The sequence below is a fragment of the Hypomesus nipponensis genome, chromosome 6 (genome assembly GCF_054491055.1).
Source record: "Hypomesus nipponensis isolate SF chromosome 6, ASM5449105v1, whole genome shotgun sequence".
Classification (NCBI taxonomy): Eukaryota; Metazoa; Chordata; class Actinopteri; order Osmeriformes; family Osmeridae; genus Hypomesus; species Hypomesus nipponensis.
Genome location: NC_140366.1, coordinates 5,335,534 through 5,357,149, shown reverse-complemented (window position 1 = coordinate 5,357,149; position 21,616 = coordinate 5,335,534). Strand labels below are relative to the sequence as shown.

At 49.4% G+C, this 21,616-nt stretch overlaps 1 protein-coding gene across 3 annotated transcripts in view; it reads right to left on the bottom strand.

The window, feature by feature from the left end:
• Positions 1–9,684: 9,684 nt before the first annotated feature.
• The window catches only part of hivep2a (HIVEP zinc finger 2a), a 59,205-nt gene continuing 47,273 nt past the window's right edge, over positions 9,685–21,616 (bottom strand). For all 3 annotated transcript variants that reach the window (XM_084699907.1, XM_084699909.1, XM_084699908.1), the window contains 6 exons: positions 16,360–21,606; positions 16,042–16,193; positions 14,923–15,098; positions 14,449–14,550; positions 12,729–13,588; positions 9,685–11,694 (listed from right to left, as the gene is read on the bottom strand). In XM_084699907.1, the coding sequence (XP_084556033.1) occupies positions 10,867–11,694; positions 12,729–13,588; positions 14,449–14,550; positions 14,923–15,098; positions 16,042–16,193; positions 16,360–21,309 (7,068 nt within the window). In that variant the 5' untranslated portion in view covers positions 21,310–21,606 and the 3' untranslated portion in view covers positions 9,685–10,866. The remainder of the gene's footprint in view (positions 11,695–12,728; positions 13,589–14,448; positions 14,551–14,922; positions 15,099–16,041; positions 16,194–16,359; positions 21,607–21,616) is intronic.

Sequence of the window (21,616 nt, the reverse complement as noted above, 5' to 3'; positions counted from 1 at the left end):
CAAGCCATAGCAATTAGACACTTGAGGTGAGATGGGGGGAGGAGGGGATCAGGGAGGGAGTTGAGAGAGACGCAGGGAAGGGGAAAAAATACTTCAGAGAGTCCTTTTTTCTTTTCAGAGAGAACTTTTTCTCGCCGGGTCTGCGGAAAGCGTTTAATGAACAGTTTGTCGTTTGGGGTTGTCTGTAAACACAGCTGGTCGCCCTAGCTCTTGGGGCTAGCGCTGCAGGGATATCGCAACAGTGTGTTCAGAATGTAAAAACTAAATTTACCCCTCTAAAGTAAAGGGCATCGCTCGCTGGTGTGTCGTGATAAAAAGGGAGCATGGAGGGAGACTTTTAATCCTCTGCTCTGTTTTTAGATTTTGAGATGAAGGCTGGTTTGACGTTTGGGGACACATTGGCATCATCTCAGGTTTTGTAGCATGGCAGCAAAGATAGGTTGCACCTGTTTAGATGGAACTTCTGTCTCTCCATCCTCTCAGTTCACCCCCATCATCCGGTTGACTGCGCAGTGAAAGGAGCTGCTCTCCTGGAGAACCCGCTCTCTTGTAAAGTCTGGGTTGTCACCACACTCAGCTACACATGATCTTGAGCTGGCAGTTCAGTGCCAGTGTCTTGACAAATAGAGTTACCGGTCAGGATGATTCATCAACATGTTGTGTGGCAGGTATTATGCTTGCGATCAGCAAGGTTAAGATTAAAGTCAGGGTTTGGGTGACCCCTATATTTTGCGCCACTGTAGCAACTTCGCATAATGTAGCCCAAAATGGCCGCCAGCATATTTTGTTGCCAAAATTGGATCAGTACGTGGAATATTCGCATGATGTTCTGTTTATCACCTTGTATGTTGCTGTGTTGTTCTCTCTTCACAAACTGTGGGAGCAAGCGCATGGGCTCCCTCTCCAAATGACTCTACAGCGCCACGTTGTGGTAACGCGTGGTATTCCTTCTTGTGCGCCGAAGAGTCCTCTGACACGGTGAGAGTCAGCCTGCGTCCCTTTCGATTCTTGCACCCACCAGGCGACACATGAGATCTAATTCTGAGGGGAATATGGCCCTCAACCAGGCTAGAGGAGGAGCTGACCTGCTTGGTGTTCCTGTATCGGTTACTCTTAGATAGATGGAGTACACCCCCTGCTGGACACTGGTCCAGTGTGAAACGTGTCCCCCTCTCAAGGAAAGGGGAGCACAGGGGATGATGGGAGTGGTTAAGAGAGGAGTCAGGTGGCTGAGCATCGGGCAAGTCATCTGAAGGTCGCCAGTTCGATTCCCAGCTGGTGCACATGACGTTGTGTCCTTGGGCATGGCACTTCACTCTACTTGCCTCGGGGAAAATGTCCCTGTACTACCTTGCTCTGGATAAGAGCGTCTGCTAAATGTAAGAGGAGAGAGGCCGAAGCAAGGGAAGGAACAGAGGAGGGGACAGTGCCTGCTTTTATTACTGTACACTTTGAAAGGCAGATACATTTAGCGTGTGCCCTTTCCCAGTATCAAAACAGAATTAAGTCAGTGTCGGGGACAAAGGAGAGTCTGTCCTGTGAGAGGCAGAACTGGCATCACTCGAGATTTCTGTCTTGCTGTGGTTTTTACATTGGGCCTGTTTGGCCTTTCGCACCAACAGATCCAGGAACTCTTCGTCATAAACCGACCACTTAACCATTTGTGAATGAGGTAAAATAACAGCGCCCGATGTCCACATTCTGGAATCGTGTCATTATGCAACCAGCAAAACACACACTTTTCAATTGCCGCTTAAAGCGTTTTACAGCTCCCGAGCCCATACTTAGAGGTTTGGTAGCACGAAATGGTTTCTGGGAGTTCCAGGGATGCACGCTTTGAAGCTCAATCCTATCTCACAGAATGATTCTCCAAAATACTTAGTTTTTGGATGATCAGATGGCTGCAATTAAGCGTCATTATTGTGAATGAGTACATAATCTAAGCAAGGATCAGTGATACCTCATTGGTTTGGCCCTCACTGTCTTATCATTCACATCTTGCAAGTAACCTCATTAACTTCTATGTTCACTCATAAGATTTGCTAAGATGCTCAATTTGGTTCTCTCACAAACCCATCTCTACAGAACACGTTGTGCCATTTTGTTCCCAAATGCGACCAGGGTCATGTAACAGCTCTCTCTCTCATCCTCTCTAAATCTGTGTCATTCAGTTGGTAGGTGGCTGTGATGGTCTCTCAACGTGCTGCAGCGCCGTGGTGATGCTGGGCGCTGTGACTCGGCGTGACATTTAGAGACATCACCAGCCAAACGGGAGGTGATGACGACAGCAAGGACTAAGAATAACAAACGGCCAGGACCATTCTGTACACACACACACACACACCCACTTAAAAGAAAATGACAACCTGAATACCTTTAGATACTTCCCACAAGATTTAGAATGACAATGTATAACTGAACCATGTAAGCTGCAGTTACCTGTAGTCATCAAATAAGATTATGGCACACTTGTGAAAACGTGCATATGCCTAGTTGTATCAAGCCTCTGTTTGGAGGTGTTTTATTACACACAAACTTCAAATGTAATCATACCTGAGCTTTTAGTGAGCTCTGCTGTATCTTGAAAAATATCTCACCTTCCTGATTAACATTGCAGTAATGTAGGCACTATGTATGAAATGTGCCTGCATACTCCATAAGCGTCCAATCTTCCCATCCACTTGATATGATATGACTTGAGGACTCGGAGACTGACGCATTTTAAAATCAGTAGAGTCATTACTGGTTGGCTGAAGAAGGCGAAAAAGCATAACAACATTATTTTGTATTGAATGACTCAATCCAGTGGAAACTTGGCAAGGGCCTTGTTGCCTGAAGAGAGCAACACCACAACGTACTTTGAAGAATTCCCCTATTCTCCTCTGCGTTTACCCATCCTGGTAAATGGTATTACTGTGTTCTTTTTCTAGCCTTTTTGGGTGAAGGAGAACTAGGTACCACTTGTCGCTTTGCTAATACCCTCGCTAGGTTGAGGCATAGGGGGACAACATCATACTGTGTGGACACTTCAAAAACAGGGTACAAGGAGACTAGTCAGGATTTAGGGACCTGTGAAAATGCATGGCTTTCTCAAGAGAGTCTGAGTACAGATCCAATGTACGTTTCTGTTTGACATTTCAGTACATTACTAATACATTTTGATACATTACTGATGGCTACACCTTTCTATTACAATTCATGCATGTACTATGAAATCAATGCAGCAAGTTTGGGATAGCGTAAAATGAGAAAAACATGCGTTTACACCAAATGCAAAGTTAACAAATGTGTTTAGGTTGTCACATGATTTCGAGGAGTGTTCAGGTTGTCCTTTATCAGCAACAGACATTAAAGACTGCTATTGTAACATCTATGTATGCTTGTGACATCAAAGGTATTGTCTGCATGGAGAAATTAGTTCTGTAAATTCATCCCCAAATTCATGTGAACGCTTTCCACCTTTATAGGTTTTGTAACTGTGCGACTCTACTGGGTATAGATGACTAGGCTCTCCCATAACCCATCTTGAGGGATGTGATACAAATGTCATCACCATCAGTAGCTTTGCTTGCAAAGTCATGTTGTACCTTGTTCTGTTCTGAGTGAAACACACACGTCTGCCATACATCCTAACCCTCCAGAACCCTGGGATAATAATATGTTCCTCTTGTTAACTCTCTACCTCCACCTCCATTCCTCTTTAACTCCTTCCTCCCAAACTCCCACCCTCCTATTTTCCTACCTTCTTCTTTTTGTACCTCGTTCCTTTTCAGGACAGTTTGGCTTAGGGATAAGGGAGCCAACATGAGAGGAGTGATGTCATAAGGAACAGATTTGTGACCATATGTCCTCGCTGTCTGACTGGGTACTGTCACTCCTGCTGTGCGCCATCTTTTGTCCCCTACTCCCTCTCTTCCATTCCTCATTCTCCCCTTCTTCCTCCCGTCCCCTCTCTTCATCCCATAGAGAGAATGTGTCAAGTACTAAAGAAGCTTCAGCCCTGAAACCATAGAACAAAAGAGCAGAATAAAGAGGGTTTGCCTAAATGTGCGAGCTCGTGTAGGGGGTCAGATGGCCGAGCAGTTAGGGAGTCGGGCTATTGATCAGAAGGTTGCCGGTTCGATTCCTGTCCATTCAAAATGACCTTGAGTCCTTGGGCAAGGCACTTCACCCGACTTGCCTTGGGTGGAATGTCCCTGTACTTACTGTAAGTCGCTCTGGATAAGAGCGTCTGCTAAAATGACCACAAAAAAAAGTTTTTAATCTGTTTATATCGGCCTAAGAGCATGTATGTGTAGATGTGTGCGTGAAATTGTGTCTACTCTGTGTGTCCGTGTGGGCGGGTGAGTGAGTGTGGAGTACACAGCTTACAGCTGCCCAGGGGATATATTGCTTTGTTAGGGTAGCACAAGACACAACACGAGTTGGTATGACGTTGTCTGTGTACGGGGGCAAGGTGTTTGTGTGAGTACGTGAGTATGCGTGCGTGTGAGCAGTGTGATTTACGTAGGTTCCTCCGATGGTGCGACGTAGACAGACAGCCCTGCCCTCTGGAACCTTCCACCTCAGGACAGAGGACAAACCAAGCTCTCAGTATGCCATGTCACACCCCTGCCCTTTCTCAAAGCCATCACCGCTGAATTGATGTTGTTCTTTCCGCCAACGTCTCGGCGTAAATCTCCCTAAGGAGGCAGCTGTGATCACAATTTAACCGGCCCTGACTCCACCACAAGGCAGTCTGGGTAATAGCCCTCTGCCCAGACACCTCTGGCACACGCTCAGTCGGGCACGGTGAGTTAGGGGGGGAGCACTTGACGGGCACAAGGACACGCAGTCAGTCAAAGGACATACAGATCTTGGTGTCCATTTTGAGGCGTTTTTAGGTTCAGTGGGAGAGTAGGGCTAAGCTTATGTGAATGCAAAGGCAAAATGTTAGCAATGGGAATTCAAGGCTTTTCCAGTTGAATGGATTCACTTATCTGAAGGTTTCACTAGGAGATGTATAATTGGTTATGAAAAAAAGCAGCTCAGATGGGCGGAAATGGTTCAGTACAATAGAGTGGATTGGAAAATAATGCATTGGTTCCCAGATTTAAGTTTAGCCAAACCAGTGCTTCAAAGTGCAAACCTTTTTCTGCTTGTACATTTTTTGGGGATTGTTATAGGAAACCCAACTCATACTAACCTGTTGTATGGTGGGAGACAGATACACGGCTGTACATTCAGCTGTAGAAATGTTCTGTAGAAGAGTTCTGCTGAGTCTCATAACTGAAGGGGTTTCATGGAACACAATAATAGAGAGCATAGCAGGCTACATGCATGTTACTTTGCAAATGAATTACTGTGCATGCTTGCCACGTGTGGTTTCACTGGTTCAGCGTGCTTCTGATTACATGAGGTTTCTGGATTCCATTCCCTGGGGGAACCACAACCAACTTACCGAGAATATAATGTGAGCGACCGATATGTGATGTCTGCAGTCCAGACTGATGTTTATTCATATGCAGTATGGCTGGCTGTGACCCAGTCAAATCCTAGAGCAGGGTCTCTGTAAACTAGCCTGCCAGCCATCCTTCACTCCTTAACTGACCACTACCCTGTACCACGACACTAATTACGCAATGATTTAGCAAGTCATTCTGGGACAGCTCTCTCCATCTCTCTCTCTCTCTCTCTCTCTCTCTCTCTCTCTCTCTCTCTCTCTCTCTCTCTCTATTGCACACATACCATGCTCATACACTCTTCCATTGAACTAAAAAGGTCAAGTTTGTAGATGATAATTAATGCTGATTCTCCTCGACTAACATCCATCTCCTTCAATGAAGCCTCTTTAATAGACAGTCTGGTATGCTGAATACCTGCCAGTGTTGCCTGAATGACTGTAAACACTTCCATGAGTCTGGCTGCGGCTGTTATCTTCTAGGCTACATCTGGAGCAGGTTAGGACTCACTGTTCCTGTGTCTCTGGCTACGGCTCCTTCTCTAGTCCTCTCAGCATGTTGGCTCTCCCAGCAAAATAGCTACAGTCAAGTCAAACTGTGTTGGTGACCTGACTTGCAAGCTTGTCAACATTTGACGATCTGAAACCCAAGGAGCAAGCCACTGTTGGCGAACGACCGAAGCCTTCATTCAGCTCCATGGAACTGCGGTCCCATTGTGAGCTGGCTGGTTCTGCTGACCAGAGCAGTGTGTTTAGAAGACATCCCTCACGTCATGTTATTCTCCTGGTTCTCCCCGTGGGTGTAGTTCTTTGGCTGACCAGCAGGTGTCAGTATATCTCCATGACAGCTTTGAAACCCAGAGTTGCACCAACGTGAAACTCCGTTTATTTCAGTTACGGCTGACATTTCTGTTCCTGGCAAAAGCAGGCTAAAGCGTTCTCCAAAAATGGTGTTAACAACGGTTTACAACGCTACAGTTTCTGTGTGTGACTTCAGGTATCTTTTCCCGTTCCCTGACTCAGCCAGCAGTCTTCCCATGCCCTCTCTGGACAGTCCCAAACACAGAGGGAGAGTGGAGAGTCTGAGGCCATGGTTAATTCAACCTTGTTTTTCCTGGCACCTTACAATGGAAATATGTTTACTCCTTATAACAGATGCCTCCGTGAAAGACATGGAGTGCGGGTGTAATCCCCTACCCCACACATGCATACCCACGCACACACACACCGACAGGAGGCTAGGATACCCCACACACATGCACCACATCCCAAGAACATGCTGAGAGGAGACGAGGAGAAGCCACACTTCTAATTGCAGTCCTCTTGATGGTATAGTTCCTCATGTTGCTTCCTATCAAACACAGACAGGAAAAATATGTTTTGGGGTGAAGCTGCACCAAATTAACAGCTGGTTTGTGACCATATTCTGAAAATACAACATTACTGACAGCTCATGGTGGCGCGGTCTGTGTGTTCACAAAATTGTTTCCTGACATGAAACGATATTTTGAGTGTACGAGTAAGAGCTTGCCTCTTTTCTACCTGTGCCTTTACCCTTCTCACAGCCATAGCCAGAGGTGTGTGGGTGACTGGCGGAGGAGAAGGGGGAGGGGTTGAGCACCTCTTAAAAGAAGGAATAAAACAAAGAATGTTGTTACAGTACATTCCTCACTTCTCCTTAAAACCACAATCTGGAATTTGAGTGTTGGACCAACTTTTCCAATGTCTCCAAATCATCCGTGAAGTGTTGCTCATTAATCTAGACAACATCTACAGGTTAGAAGGATCTTACCTAGGTCATTGTGAGGATGTCTGTAAATATATAAACAAAGGAAAGTATTTCCAGATGAGTGGTGACCCAAAATGACACACGCTGAAGCCCAGGTGTGAATACAAGCTTTGTTTCTGTGTCAACAAGCAGGTGACAGCTTACAGTAATCTTTCAGTACACACTGGAGAAATGTGTTTATGTTGTAGTACAGTTTTCTTTTTCTTTGTTTTATATGGGCATTGTACTCTTCATCTCCCACAAGGCAAACTTCACTTGGTCTACTCTATTTAGTCAAACGTAACTTGAGTTGCCTCAGAACTGCTTTTCTCCTTCAACCAGTTGTATACGATTGAAACAGCAGCCCCCAGCTGTGCTCCTTCACAAAAGGGGCTCACGTTAAAACAGTTCTCCGGGGAATCTTTCTCCGTATCAAGGGCGCATCAAGACGAGACATGAGTCAGGACTAAAAATACGCTAAGGATCATTAGCATTTACAGTGATCAAAAAAAATCACTTTAAGGAAAATCAACAAAACAACCCAGTTGTGTCAAGGAGGATGTGAACTTAAAGGCATGTAGGGGCATGCCAGATGTAGACAGAATACTGATTGAACGGCAGAGACTAAATTTAGCATTAAGCGACAGGATCTTTGAGGTTTCACAAATACAAGTTTCCACCCAGGAGAATTCACTCAGGAGTTGGCTGTTGAAGTGTTTCCTGTTGCACCTGTGGTGCTGTAATATAGTGGTGGAGGGTATGTTGGCCCATTTGAACCCAGCTCCAACAACATACTGGAATGGCTCAGAGACATCCTAAAATGACCTTCCGCCCGGTATGCTAGTCGCATATGAGCGTGTGTATGTCCATTCGGTGTGTTACAACCACGTATGTTTGTTTGGGTTTCCATCTGTATTTGGGTCTGTGTGTAAAGTTAACGTCTTTTCCGTTTGCACATTTTCTCTTTATTGTGGTTCACCTCCTCAGGGCTTGGAGCAACTGTTGCACAAAGCTGCGGCTTAGCTTGGACCCTGTAACCCAGTATATTTTCACCTGTGATGTTGCTAATGTACCAATTTTAACACGAGAAGGCATATACCAGTAGTGAAATATTAGGAAAGCCTTTTCAACATACAACACCTGACCATATCTTGCAAAAAGCTGAAACCTGAAAAACTGACAGCTGAAATTTGATGTTTTGATAACAGTGATCCAAACTGTGTGTGGTAAATGAGTATTTCTTCTAGAACAATGAAATGCATTGAACATGTAAAGAAATGTAAAAGTCACTTCTGGGAAGAAATCCTTGTCACAAGCCTATTGGTCCATGAGTGGAGTAATATTGACAGCCTCCATGAAGCAGAGCAAACGTCAAACGTATATATCCGGTCATTTTTGTCATTTAACCAAACCTTCAATTTAAACAGTCAAATGATATTTTGACTTTCTGAATTTACAGTAAAAAGTACTTGTGTAAAACAGAACAGAACTCAGGGACTCAGGAGATCCTCCCTAACCCTGACACCAAGACAATAGAGAACAACACAATTATTTGTAACCTTACTGGTCTCCAGCTTCTCATCTGACTGGAAACTGGTGGGTTCTTGAATTGGCCAGATCTACCAGAAGATATCTTCCCTCCTCAGACTCGAAGGACCACATTTTTAATGCTTCTCCGATGGTAAAAACCGAACAGCTACCACTAGTTACTCCTCGTTATGGTTGTCGCCGTACTGCTGGTGGAGGGAGGCTGACAAACAGGAACAGATGGCAAAAAGAACATGCATATATTATTGTAGTCATATTTATTTGAAAACAACAATCCATATTTTTTCCCACTTGTACTGTGATTCATTGAAACCGGGGTCGTACATGATATTGTATTTTTCCACTGAACATCATAAAGTTACCCTTTTTATGAAGGTTTACCATTTTTTTTCTTTTTTTTTTTCCTATACAATGATTTGTGCTTCGATACCTTAGATTTTAAAGACATGTTTAAATCAGTTAAGTGAATACCAGGGACTAATGACAAAAATGTCCAAAGAGTTAAATGACATAGATCGTATACACACCATACAAAATACAGATATACACACAAGTGCACTGCTTTTATACTCCTATTCCTTTAGGGATGATTAATCACAAACAGGTTCCTAAAAGCAACTGGATTCGAAATCCCAATTCCAAAACAGATATATTCTGGGACCAAATCCACATTGTAGGAAACTTAAGGTGCATTTTTCATAGTTCGCCGGGTTGTGTGTGTGTTCTCTTTTACAACGAGCCGTTGCAAAAGGCTATTCAGTGGACTGATGACAATGCCCCCATGACGAACCCATGTATAAAGATGAAGATGTATGTGTGTACTTGTGTATGTGTATGCATCTACTGTGTATATGTTAAGGGCATTCAATTATTTACATTGGAATGTTCCCTGTACTAACCAAGAAATCAAGTACTTCAAGCAACGTGATTCACAGAAGATCAACCTATCTTTAATATTTAACTACTACTTCAGTAAGCATTGAATTAAAAACAGAGATGCACAGGTGCACATATCCATTCACATAATGCTGAGCAGAGCTATGCTTTATATATAAAAAAAATATATAATAATGTAGCCAACGCAGCCAACAGAAGAAAATGTACAAGCCTTTAGAACAACTACCATACTTTATGTGGGTGTCAATCTAAAACGTAAGTGCAGATATATGTTCTATACTGTATATATATTCATATACTAGTTATACTCTTGTAAATTTAACTATATGTATATACCTCCAAGTAAAGTGCATCACTCAGATGTATATAAATACTTCTAACATATAAAGCCATTTTACAGTGTACATATTGTTGTTCTACAGAAGCGATAGCAAAACTCATGCTTTACATATAAAAGGCATCCACAACATTAAGAAAAATTTACAATTTAAGAAACATGATACAATAAATAGTATTATAGAATTGCTGCTGTACACAAAAGCCATTGAATTTTCACTGATATAAAAATATGTTTTAGTGCAACCTTACATATATTGATACTTCACATCATTCAGACTCGGGGTGTCCAAAAAAGACAGGTAAAATGCATTTATTACAAAGCTGATACACAAACTTGATATATTTACATTAACTTCCTGCTTAATATGCTTATAAGAATAATAAGCACCAAAGTAAAGAAAAGGCACACACATCTGTCCATTCAAACGTACCAGACTAGAGGCCATTAGCAATTTTGGTCAGGCTCATAAGTTAACATATATACCATATGTTTATTATCTGAAACTTTAAATAAGAAACAAATTGTTAAAATAGCAAACCAGGATAGGAAAGGCATGCTATAAACATACACTGAAACTACAACTTATTGTAATTTGTTTGTTTAAAGACAGCTTGGAGTTTGCGGGTGCGTTTGGGTATATCTTTGTCTTTGTGTGTGTGTGTGTCTGTGTGCATGTCCATTGGCATGCTAGTAGTATGTACGTGTATCCAAATGTTTGAAAATGTGTCTGTGGATCCATCCTATGTGTTGCGGTGTTTTTTTCAAAAACGTGTTTGTTTGTGATTTTTCCAAACAATTTGTGTGTATAAGGTCTGATCTCTGTTTGCACGTCTTCCCTCCCTTTTTACTGAGGCTCACCACCTCTGGGCTATCCTAGCTGTTCCAGCTATCCTCCTGTGATAGCTCTTTGCTTCTCTTTGTGCTTGCTGGCTTGTCTCCGGGGAACTGTTGACCCAGGGCCCTCTCCTCCAGACCTGGACTGTAGGGGGAGGTCTGGCCCCCTGCTGTGCCCAGGCTTGGGCCTCCTCCGCCGGTGTTCGACGCGATGGGCGGGGGGTTGTCAGCGCAGGAGGGGTGGGGGAGCAACGACGCCGGGGAACCAGTAAAGTGCTGAATCCTGGTGGGGGGGGCTCCGCTCTCCGGGGGGGCGGGGAGGGGAGAGGGGGAGCGGCGTGGGGGGTCCGTGAAGCCAGAGGAGGACAGGGACTCCTCGGAGGCGAGACACAGCGAGGCGATGGCTCTGGTGCACGTGTGGATGTTCTCCTCCTGCCGCTGGTGCCGATGCCTCTTGTCCTGACCCTCCGCCGCGTCCTGACCGGTCCGCTCTGGCGCTGCCGAAACCGGGCCGGCCGGGTGGCCGGCTGGGGACGACGAGGTCATCATCCTCTCCTGCTGTTGCTGGGGCGAGTCACACGAGCAGGGCGGTGACCCTTTGACCCCTTGGCCCTCGGCTATGTGACAGGAGGTCTCGCTGGCATTTGACTCCTCGGAGGTACTCTTCTGGAGTGGGAGGCGGGACTGGCTCTGGTGGGCGTGGCCAGGGGCCTGGCCCAGGACTGAGTGGACCATCTGGATTCCACCAATAGGAATCATGGGGAAGGGTGACCGCAGCTGTACCTGGGAGTGGAGGGGTAGATGACTGAACAGAACCTGATGGGGTGGGCTGGGGGAGTCTTGGCTACCCTCCTTCCTCCTCTGGTCCTGGGAAAGAAAGACAGCGAGAGGCCGGTTAGTTTGCATGATGTAGCTACCATTAGCTACTTAGTCTCGGAAAAAAACATGGTTGTAAGTGTTTGTAGAGCATGCTTGTCTGAAAAAAGGGAGTTTCATATGTTGGAGGTCATCATGCACATTGCTATGCTGAGACACTGCTCAGTTTGGTCCAAGACATAGTTAGGTCATCCCTGGGACAAGACTCTGGGTAGGAAAAATCTGCTATATTCCCAACTATGAGCATCTTAAAAAAGAACCAAATATGAATTACGAAAATGGTAAAAAGATACCCAGCTGAAAAAGTGGACTGTTTGAGGCTTTATTTGAACTGTGCTTGCTGGGAAATGGAGTTTAACAAGGCTCTTAAGAAGAAAAACAGATTGTAATAACCACAGAGAGAAAGAGCAAGAGAAAGGGAGGGAGGGAAAGAAGGTCCAAGACTGCCATATGACTTATCCCCCCCCCCCTTTTTTGTCTTTCTCTCTCTGTGGGGTGGACAGCATCCAGATGGCCAACAGTAAGAAGAATGGTTCAGCCTCCCAACACTGCATTTCCTTGCCTCTCCAGAGAAGACTAATTGGCCAGATATATAAATAGACAGATCCAGGGAGAGGTTGAGACTGCAAGAGCAGGACTCCGCAGTGTGCCTGCGCGACTCCCATTGTGCCTTTTTAACTGAAGTTGTATTTTTCTTGTCTTGGGAAGGCGGAAAGCACCACCATCTCAGTCCTGGGGGGGCTGCGTCATTGCTGCATAGTGCCACAGGGGGGGGGGGGGGGGGGGAGCGCGGCTGGGGGGAGGGGGGGGGGGGGGGTTGGGGAGCTTGGATAGAGCTTATTCGAAAATAGTGGCGAGCTGGACACCACTTCAAATGCTCAATGTTTGTCTGTTCTGGTTCACTAACACCCCTGAATAGAACGACTGTGCCCAACTGAATCAACCGTACCCCGAGACAGGCACCGGAAGATAGGTGAGATTATGTTCGGTGGTTGTAGGACTGTCTGCCAGTGTTTCCAGCCTACCTTGTCCGTGTGCGCTGCACTCCTGCTGCGTTGGCCCCCCATGGCCAGTGAGTCTGTGGGGAGGTGTTGACCCAGACTCCAGGGGGCGCTGTGGTGGTGCGAGCCCCTACGCGGCGATACAGGCCGGATCATGCCCCTGTGGCGGCTCCTCGGGGACAGTTCCCTGCGCACGGCCTGGTCCCTGCCTGGAGAGGTGGGCCTCCCAGGGTGAGATAGAGGCGAGAGGTGACCCCTGGGTGAGAGGTCACGGCGCAAGGCCAGGTCTCTCTTTGGGGAGATGTGCCTGAGGGGGGAGGCGTCTCGCCTGGGGGAGAGACGGCCACGGGGGGAGAGGTCTCTGCGGGGGGAGAGGTACCGGCGGGAGGCGCAGGAGGTGGGGGAGGGCTCGCGGAGTGGAGAGGAGTCGAGGCCGGGGGAGGAGAGGCGAGAGGAGGAGGGGTCGAAGGAGGAGTGCTCGGTGGAGAGGGGGTCCTCGTCCATGGAGCTGGGGACGTCCAGGCGACTCCTGTAGGCCTCGCCCAGCGCCCCCTGGAGGAGACGCTGGTACTGCGCCATCTGGCCCTGGCCCCCGGGGCACTCGTTGGCCGCTGACAGGGACGTGATCTGGATGCTCGGCAGCGTGGTCAGGTAGCCAAACAAAGGCTCCGGCTTGGGGGGCAGAGCATACGGCAGTGGGCTGGTGCTCCGAGAGCGCGTCTTGGGGGTGGAGTCGCCGTCGTACTCGTCGTCGTCGTCGTCGTCGTCGTCGATCTCGTCGCCATCCTCCTCGCCGCCGTCCGAGTCGTCTGCGTCGGAAAACTGATGCTCCGACATGATGCCCACCATCTTCCCAGAATCCCTCTGGCCGTCTTCGGGGTTATCTGAAAAAGCACCATAGAGGGGTTTTATGAGCGGAGGAAACATCTTTTAAGAGGACATCTTTAACTAGACACAAACCATGCTATCATAAAATATTTACAGACCATTATATCAAACTGAAGTTTATGGAACTGACTGAACTAAACCAATATGCAGTACAGTTTATCTGTTCATATACAGTATACAATAAACAGATTTCATCTGAATACAGAAGTTCGAAAAACAGGAAACGCAAATAGAGGGGTGGTTTTCCAAATCTGTTCCAGTGACTGCAGTTTATATCTACTGGAGAAAAACCTGCTTTGCCCAGCCAACCAACCAAGCAGTACAATCTTAAAACTGTGATCGCTGATGATTTTACGTGGAGCCTGGCAGAGAGGGATTTATTCCACTGAACTCCAGCAGTGCAGCTTACTGGCCAATTTAGCCTCCTCTCTGTGTAGCAGAGGTGGTTTGAAACCAGGACCACGGGGTCCAAACCACAGTTTAATCCCCAAGTGTCCATGAGGATGCTCTGTTGGTCTGATATGACTGTATGCACGATGGATTGCACTTCATTTAGGCAGAGACCCAGGTTATCAACGACAACAGTGTGAAGTCTAAGAAAATCGATTCGGGGTAGCGCAACTTTCTCAATATTATTGACTTTTTGGTATTCTTTCTTTTTGTGTGTGATTCATTGTGTTCATTGTAAAATACGATTTGTAATCTGAATAATGTCTTGTGTGTACGGTGTGAAATGTGATGTCGTAAATGGTATTGTCACATGATGGATTGTAGGACCCCGGGAAGAATAGCTCTCAGCGTATGCTGAAGCTAATGGGGATCCAAATAAAACAAACAAACAAAGTGAGACGCTTACCTGCATCCTCTGTTTCCAGTTCCTCCACAGATGAAACGGACACACCCAGCTCCAGACACTTCTTCATGTGGGCCTTGGACTTCATGTGCTTGGTCAGGTTCCCTGCGGGACAGAGGCGGGACTATTAGACAGCCTGCTCGACAGACGGTCACACCGACACACTAGAATGACAGATGTGCGCATTTCCACTTTGACAGAACCTCTCTTTCGACACGGCCCTTGTTTTTGGTTTGAGCCGTCAGCCTGGGCTGAGCAGAGAGACCAGGCGTTCATTAGCATACGCGCGGTTACAAGAGGTGGATGGAAGGAAGGAAGGAAGGAAGGAAGGAAGGAAGGAAGGAAGGAAGGAAGGAAGGAAAGAAGGAAGGAAGGAAGGAAGGAAGGAAGGAAGGAAGGAAGGAAGGAAGGAAGGAAGGAAGGAAGGAAGGAAGGAAGGAAGGAAGGAAGGAGAGACAAGGGAGCCGTGAAACCCACCTTTGGTCTTGAAAGCAAAGTTGCAAAACTTGCAGACGTAGGGCCTGACATCGGTGTGTGTTCGGATGTGTTTCTTCAGCATGCTTGGCTTCTTACAGCGGATGCCACACTCTTCACAGATGTACTTCCCCCTTCCTCGGCCGCGTACGTAAACATAGTCTTCGTTGGACTTGTACCTGTAATCCAAACACATCAAATAGCCCCTTGAGTGGCTGCAGGCGTTCTAAAGGCTAATAGTCCACACATCAAACACGACACAACACACACAGAGCCTGCATTTTACTACTCAGAGAAAATGGTTTTGGGCCAATTGCAACTATGGATGACTCTGAGACATTTAGACAGCTGGATTCAGTTAGGAACTGGAGTTTGGATGGGGTTTCTCTTCGCGCCGACGACACATGGTAATATCATGAGAAGGATATCTTTTCAAGAAATGTGAAAATGTCTTATGATTGGAAAATAATATGTGAAAATGTTTTCATGTGTAAAGCCCTGAGTGAGAGAGAAGGAAAGGTGGACTTGCGGGCTATTTCTGCACCATCTGCTCTCGACTGACTGTTGTTGACATTATTCTGTCTCTGTTTTCATTCTGCATACAAAGTGCCCTCGGGGGACAATAAAGTTGTATTCAATTGTGCAGTACTGTCTTCAATAATCCCAAAGCAGTTTTGTTTTTACAGAGCTTGACTTTACTGTATAGTAATGAACACTGTATGGTAACAGAACAGAGAGCAGAACAGAAAATGAGAAAAATACCATCTGAAAAGGCTATTCTTCTAGTCAACCATCTCTAATGAAGAAACCACGATATGTCAGAGGGAACCGCCCATGAGGTCATAATCATGAAGTTAACAAGTCTTGCTTCACTCCGAAATATCACAGTGATAGTTTTAAAATGCTCACATCAGAAGAGCCTCAGACAAGTCATTGAATGTGAAAAAGCAAATGATCACATGACAAAAAAATCAATTCAGCATCAGCTGCTGTTGTCGTTCTGCAACAGACCGCAATCTGAAAACCTAAAGTAGGAAATCTAGCTCTAAAGGAGCCACCATGCTGATTTCAAAAGGCCTACCCTCTAAACTCAAATGGTGGTTATCAGCCATCTTGACATACCCTCCTTCGAAGATCTTGATACGCGTAGGCTCGGCCTGCTTGGAGGAGCCCTCCTTCTCCCCATGCTCCTCCTTGCTCCTCTCTCGGGACATCTGGCTTTTCATTTTCTTCCCATACTTGCTCACATCAGTCTGCATGTGCTCTGGCTTCACCTGGGAGAAACAAACATGCAATCAGTGAGACACAGCTCAACAAACACAACATGGAATGGATGCAAATGGGTCTAAAAGAAGTGAATCGTCGCCCAACTGACAAGATTTGTGTTCTTTTTGAGCCCCTCCTTTTACTCAACCAGCTTGGTTTGAGCGTTGTGCTTACCTGTTCAATCCTCTGCTTCCAGGCCAGGGAGGAGACCAGCTTCCCCTCGCCAGGTGTGCTCATGGCAGCCGTGGTGTAGGGCTCAGTGTTCCTCCTCTGCTTGGAACACAGCAGCGCCAGCATAGCCTTGGTGCTCAGGCTCAGGGGGTTGGGGTTGTAGGAGCTGACGCACCAGGAGCCGTAGACCGACGTCAGCGGCGTGGTCTGGCTGTTGTTGGGCTTGGTGTAGTTGAGGAAGCACCAGGAGACACTGGTGGTGGTCCTCAGACTGGGGAACTGGAAGAGCTGGTGTACGTTCGCCAGATCGGTCAGGAGGAGGGTTCCACCTCTCGCCGTCACGCTCTGGTTGGCGGCCAGCTGCACCAGCATGTTGACAGGGATCTTATTGGCCAGGGCGTGCTTGGAGTCTGGGGGCTCAGGAGTGTCCGAGGGAGAGACCATGGACTGGGGGCTGGTGCTGGCCTCGCGGGTGGAGTCGTCCACATCCAGGTCCTCTGGCGAGCTGGCTCTCCCTTCCGTGTCCCTCTGACTGGGGGAGTCGGTGACGATCTGCAGAGGGGGGGTGAAGCTGTCCACTGGGGGTACTTCGGGCAGGTGGGGGGCTGAGGAACGGACCGGGATCCTGTTCGGGTCAGGGAAATCCACTGGGGGTGAGGAGGACATCCTCTCCAGATCGTCCATGGAGCTCTCGCTCTTTAATGACCCCCTCTCCTCCTTGGAGGTGCTGAGCTCAACGGCACTCAGTTCCTTCACAATCTGTCCATACATCCTCTCCTCCTTCACTCTCTTTTGCTGCTTGGTTTCGATGAAGAGCTCCAGGCTGCTAGCTGGGGACAGCATGCGCTTGCCGCCACCCAGGCTCGATGAGGCGTCTGTGGTCGAGATGGTACCCGACGTCAGAGACAGTGGGATCCCCGTGTTGAGTCGCCCGGGCAAAGGTTCCGGACTCTTCCATAGGGGGTATCCCGGCTGACCCAGGATCTGCGCCAGGTTAAAGCCCATCCACGATTTGGAAGAACCGCCGAGAAGGGATGCTGAGGTGCAGCAGGACTCCTGGCCATGGGGGCCAAGCATCTGAGAAACACTTGTGTACGTAACACTTCCGTAGGATGGCACGTGAGTTTGGATCCTGACTGGGACCCGGAGGCCGGGAGGCAAGGAGGCCTGGGAGCCTGCATTCTGGGTGGCGAAGACCGGCTGGCCCTGCTGGATTAGCAGGGTGCTAGTGGTGGTCAGGGACACCTGGGAATGGAGCGGACTAAAGTTCTGGGGGGAGGCCCTGGAGGGGAAGGGGTAGCTGCTACCGCTGTTGACACCATCTCCTTTACTGCCACACTGCTCCTGTATCTGCTGTATGGATTGATGGGCAGGGCCATGGGCTTTCTGCTGGAGTGCGTGGGGTATATTAGGCTGCCTGATATGTAACTGCTTGTGGAGCGGGTGTGTCTGGAACGCCAGGTGCTGCTTGTGTCTCTGGGTGGACTCTGGATGCCAGAAGAGACCGGGCTGCATGGGCAAAAAGGGCAGCGAAGCCAGACCCCCCTGGAGAGATGAATACTGCATCGCATCCTGGGCCATAACCTCGTGACCCGGATGCTCCCCCTCGGCTGAAGCCTGGCCGGGCAGACGCGGGGGCCTCTGGTACAGTGGGGGCTCCTCCTGCTGGCTGTCCTCGCTGGTGCTGTGCTGCAAATGAAGGTGGTGGGGCCCGTGAGTTGTCTGTCCGAGCCTCTTTGACCTGGCTCCTTCACTGGTTGGAGCGCCGTGAGAGGAGGCGGCGGGGCTTGGCCAGGCTGCGTGGGAGGCTCCGTGATCTGGATGCTCCTGTTTGATGGCCACCTCGATTCCTCCTGCCTCGTGGACAACCGTCTCTGTGTAGACGCTCAGGGAGGCCTGCCTGACCAGGTAGCCCCGTCTCCTCTCCTTCATAGCGGACGCACTGCAGTAGATCTCCCCCTGTCGGGAGGAGGTGGACAGGCTCCCGTAGTCAAAAGACTTGCTCCGTATCTCAGGTACCTCTGTAGGCAGCGCGCATGGAGCCTGCTCTGACGAGGATCTTCTCATCTCCCTTTGCTGGTGTTGACCGGGGATGGAGAGGGAATGTCCACTACCTGGGACGGTCAGAAACTCTGACTGCCTGGCCAACTCATCCTGCTTGGTGGGGGAGGCGGATTTCAGGCCCTCCTCGCGCTCAAAGGACATGGAGAAGCTGGAGGAGTGAGAGAGGTTGCTCTCCTGGCTTGGGCTGCGAGACAGGCTTGTGCAAGTGGACTCAAAGCTGGATTCCCCAGAGGAATGCTCCAGGTCTGCCAGGCGCAGACGTTTCTTCTTCGGGGGTAGCTTCTCAGCGGGGAGTTGGGAGAGGGTCTCGCTGCGTTGGGGCCACTGGAACTCCTCTACGTGCTTCTCCGGTTCTTTCACCGGAGCTTCCGGCTCTTTCTCGGGCTTGTCTGGTTCCTCTGTCACCCTGATCTCAGGCACTTGGATGTTGGGCTGTCGGACCAGCTTGTGGGGGATGTGATAGCTCTGGTCGGTGGACGTCGCGTTAGCGACTAGCTCGCTGTCACTCGGTTGATGCTGCTCCATGCTCTCAGTTCTCAACAGTGACTCTGGACTCTGGACCTGATTTTCAATGTTCTCACCATCGGACGGTTCAGAGTACTGTGTGGAGGGCTTATCTTGCTGGTAAACGAGTTGCTCAAATGATTCGGATTTCTCAAAAGAGTTTGGCCTGCTGAGGGAGTTGGTGTGCTGAATGACTGAGATGACGTTACCAGCTGCCTTGCGATCGGATTCCGGGACTAAAACAATGTCCTCCGAACACATACTGGTGCATGTGTCGAAGCTGTCTGATTGGCTATGTGCACTGTAAATGGAGGGGGTGGCCCTTGAATTGTCTTGACTGCTCTGTTTACAGTCATAGTCCCCCAGCATCTCCACAGAGCCGCTACAGCTGCTGTCGCAATGTCCTGGACTGTCCTCCTCGTCCCCAACACTCTTCTCCTTCCTGCGTTTACGGGTGGTGTTCTCCATCACTCCAACCTTGGTACCGTACGGGCTGTAGGCAGGGTGTTCTGGCAGCCCCGAGCTGCGTTCCCCCATTTTAAGTGCGACAGAACCGGGGACGTTCCTGGGGATGTGTCCGTAGGCGTCAGTCTCTCCGTGGCTTTCGTGAGCAGAGTGCTCAAAGGCAGCCTGTCTCCTGAGCCTCCTCAGACCACTTCCTGGGTAGAAGACATCGTCCGATGTCATCATTTCATCGAAGGAGTGGCTGCCGCGGATGCCCGGGGGCACGTTCAGGTTGGTGGGGGACGAGGTTGGCATGGAGTTGCTCCTGGTTAGAGTGGCAGAGTCGCTGGGGGCCTCCAACAGCCCGGTGTTGCTTTGGCAGGGGCCTGTGGGGTAGTGCTTGGGGTCAACGCCTGGCAGCAGCTGTCCGTCGTCTCCTAAGCAGTCGCCCTTGAAGAATATGTGATCCTCAGAGATCTTACCCATGCTAACCTCAAGAATAGTGCCAGCCTTGCCCAGACTGACCATGCTAGGGTCCTGGCCAGCCGTTCCCACGGTGATAGATTGCCTGGACCTGGAGTTGGGCCGGTAGTACCAGGTCCGACCAAACATAATTTCCTCGTAGGACTTGGCGTTGGTGTTGGACGGGCTGATTTGCTGCTCTGCGCTCTCGGAACGGGAAAAGTACCCAGAGTCGGTGCTGCCTTTGCTGTGGGGGCTGAGGAGGTTGAGAGACTGTTCAGAGTCCTGCCCCTTCTTCTCTACAATCCTCAGGGCCAAGCGCTGCTTGATGGTGGGTGATTCGTCCACTCCCCGGCCCACCAGAGAGCTGATGTGCACCCCCTTAAGGTCGGCAAAGGGAGGACATTCCATGCCCGTGGAGGGAATCCCCTGTTTGGGGACGATCAAAATAGGCACTTTCATCGACATCAACGCCAGCTCCTCCGCTGCATCTGCATACGCTGGCTCCCCTCCCTTGTCCATGGATCTCTTGTCGGACTCGAAGGAGATCTGCGGGACGGGGCTCCCTTTGTCCAGGAGCATGGAGGCCTCCACGCCTTCCTCGTCCGTGTCCGTGCTCTGTTCCCCGTCCGAGTGGGCCTCGGCCTCCCCCAGCGAGGACGCCCGATCCACATCCCCGCGTCCCGCTCCCGCGTCGGAGAAGGGCACCAGCCCCGCCTTGATGGCGTGGGCGTGGGACTTACGGTGTTTGTACAGGTTGCTCTTGGTTTTGAAGGAGAAGCCACAGGGCAGACACGGGTAGGGTCTCTCCCCGGTGTGCGATCGGATGTGCTTCTTCAGAACACTGGGTTTCGCACAGGCCCTGCCGCAGTAGTGGCAGATGTACTTCCCGGGCTTTTTGGGCTTCTGTTCCTTCTTGTAGCCCTCCTCCGGGGGCTCTGGGCCAGACTGGGAGTACTGGCCGAAAGAGCTGGGCAGGCTGGGCGACTTCTGGCGGGGGAACCCCGCTCCGTGAGGACGGGAGTGTCCGGGGTAGAGGTCCTCTGAGGGCAGTTGGCCAGCGAAGGGCCAGGCGTGGGGCTCCAGACCAGGTTGGGGCTTGGCCCCGGATAGGAAGCGCTCCTGCATGGGTTGCTGTGGGTAGGGCGGGCCAAGCTGGTAAGGGTAGCCCTGGGGGAAGCCCTGGGCCTGATGCTGGGCCTTGGCCTGTGCATACTGACTGTCTTGAGATGACTGACCGATGGTAGAGGAGAGCAGCTTCCCGGAAGCACCTCCGCCGCCATATTTGTGTGCCACACCGCCGCCGGCGCCACCAGGTAAACTCTCGAGGTGCGAGTGGCGCTTGACGTTGGGGTCAGCAAAAGTGCTTCGTTTGGAGCCCGCGGACGAGGGCTCAGACGCCCATTTCCTCTGGAGCAGGGCCTTGTCTCGCCCCTCCGATGGGCTCTTCTGAGCAGCAGCGGGTTCACGAGGCTCCATGGTCCTCTTGACGTAGGTTAGAGGAGGACGGGGGGGGGGGGGGGGGTGTTCTCTTAGGGGATGTCGGCTGTTAGAAGTCTAAACTGCGGCAAGCAGGCATGTCAAGTGCTGTCACAGCTTGGGTTGTCAGATGCAGGGTTCTGCCATAGCAGCTAGGACGGTGTTCCAATCTGGAGGGATGGCGACTGTCAGAGGTCAGCATTAGAACTCCTTCCCTCTGTCAATCATGCTCGAGACGTCTTGCCCGCTCTGTCCCTGTTCAACTGAAAGGATCCAAATCCTTGGCGCTTGTGTGATCTGAAGGGTT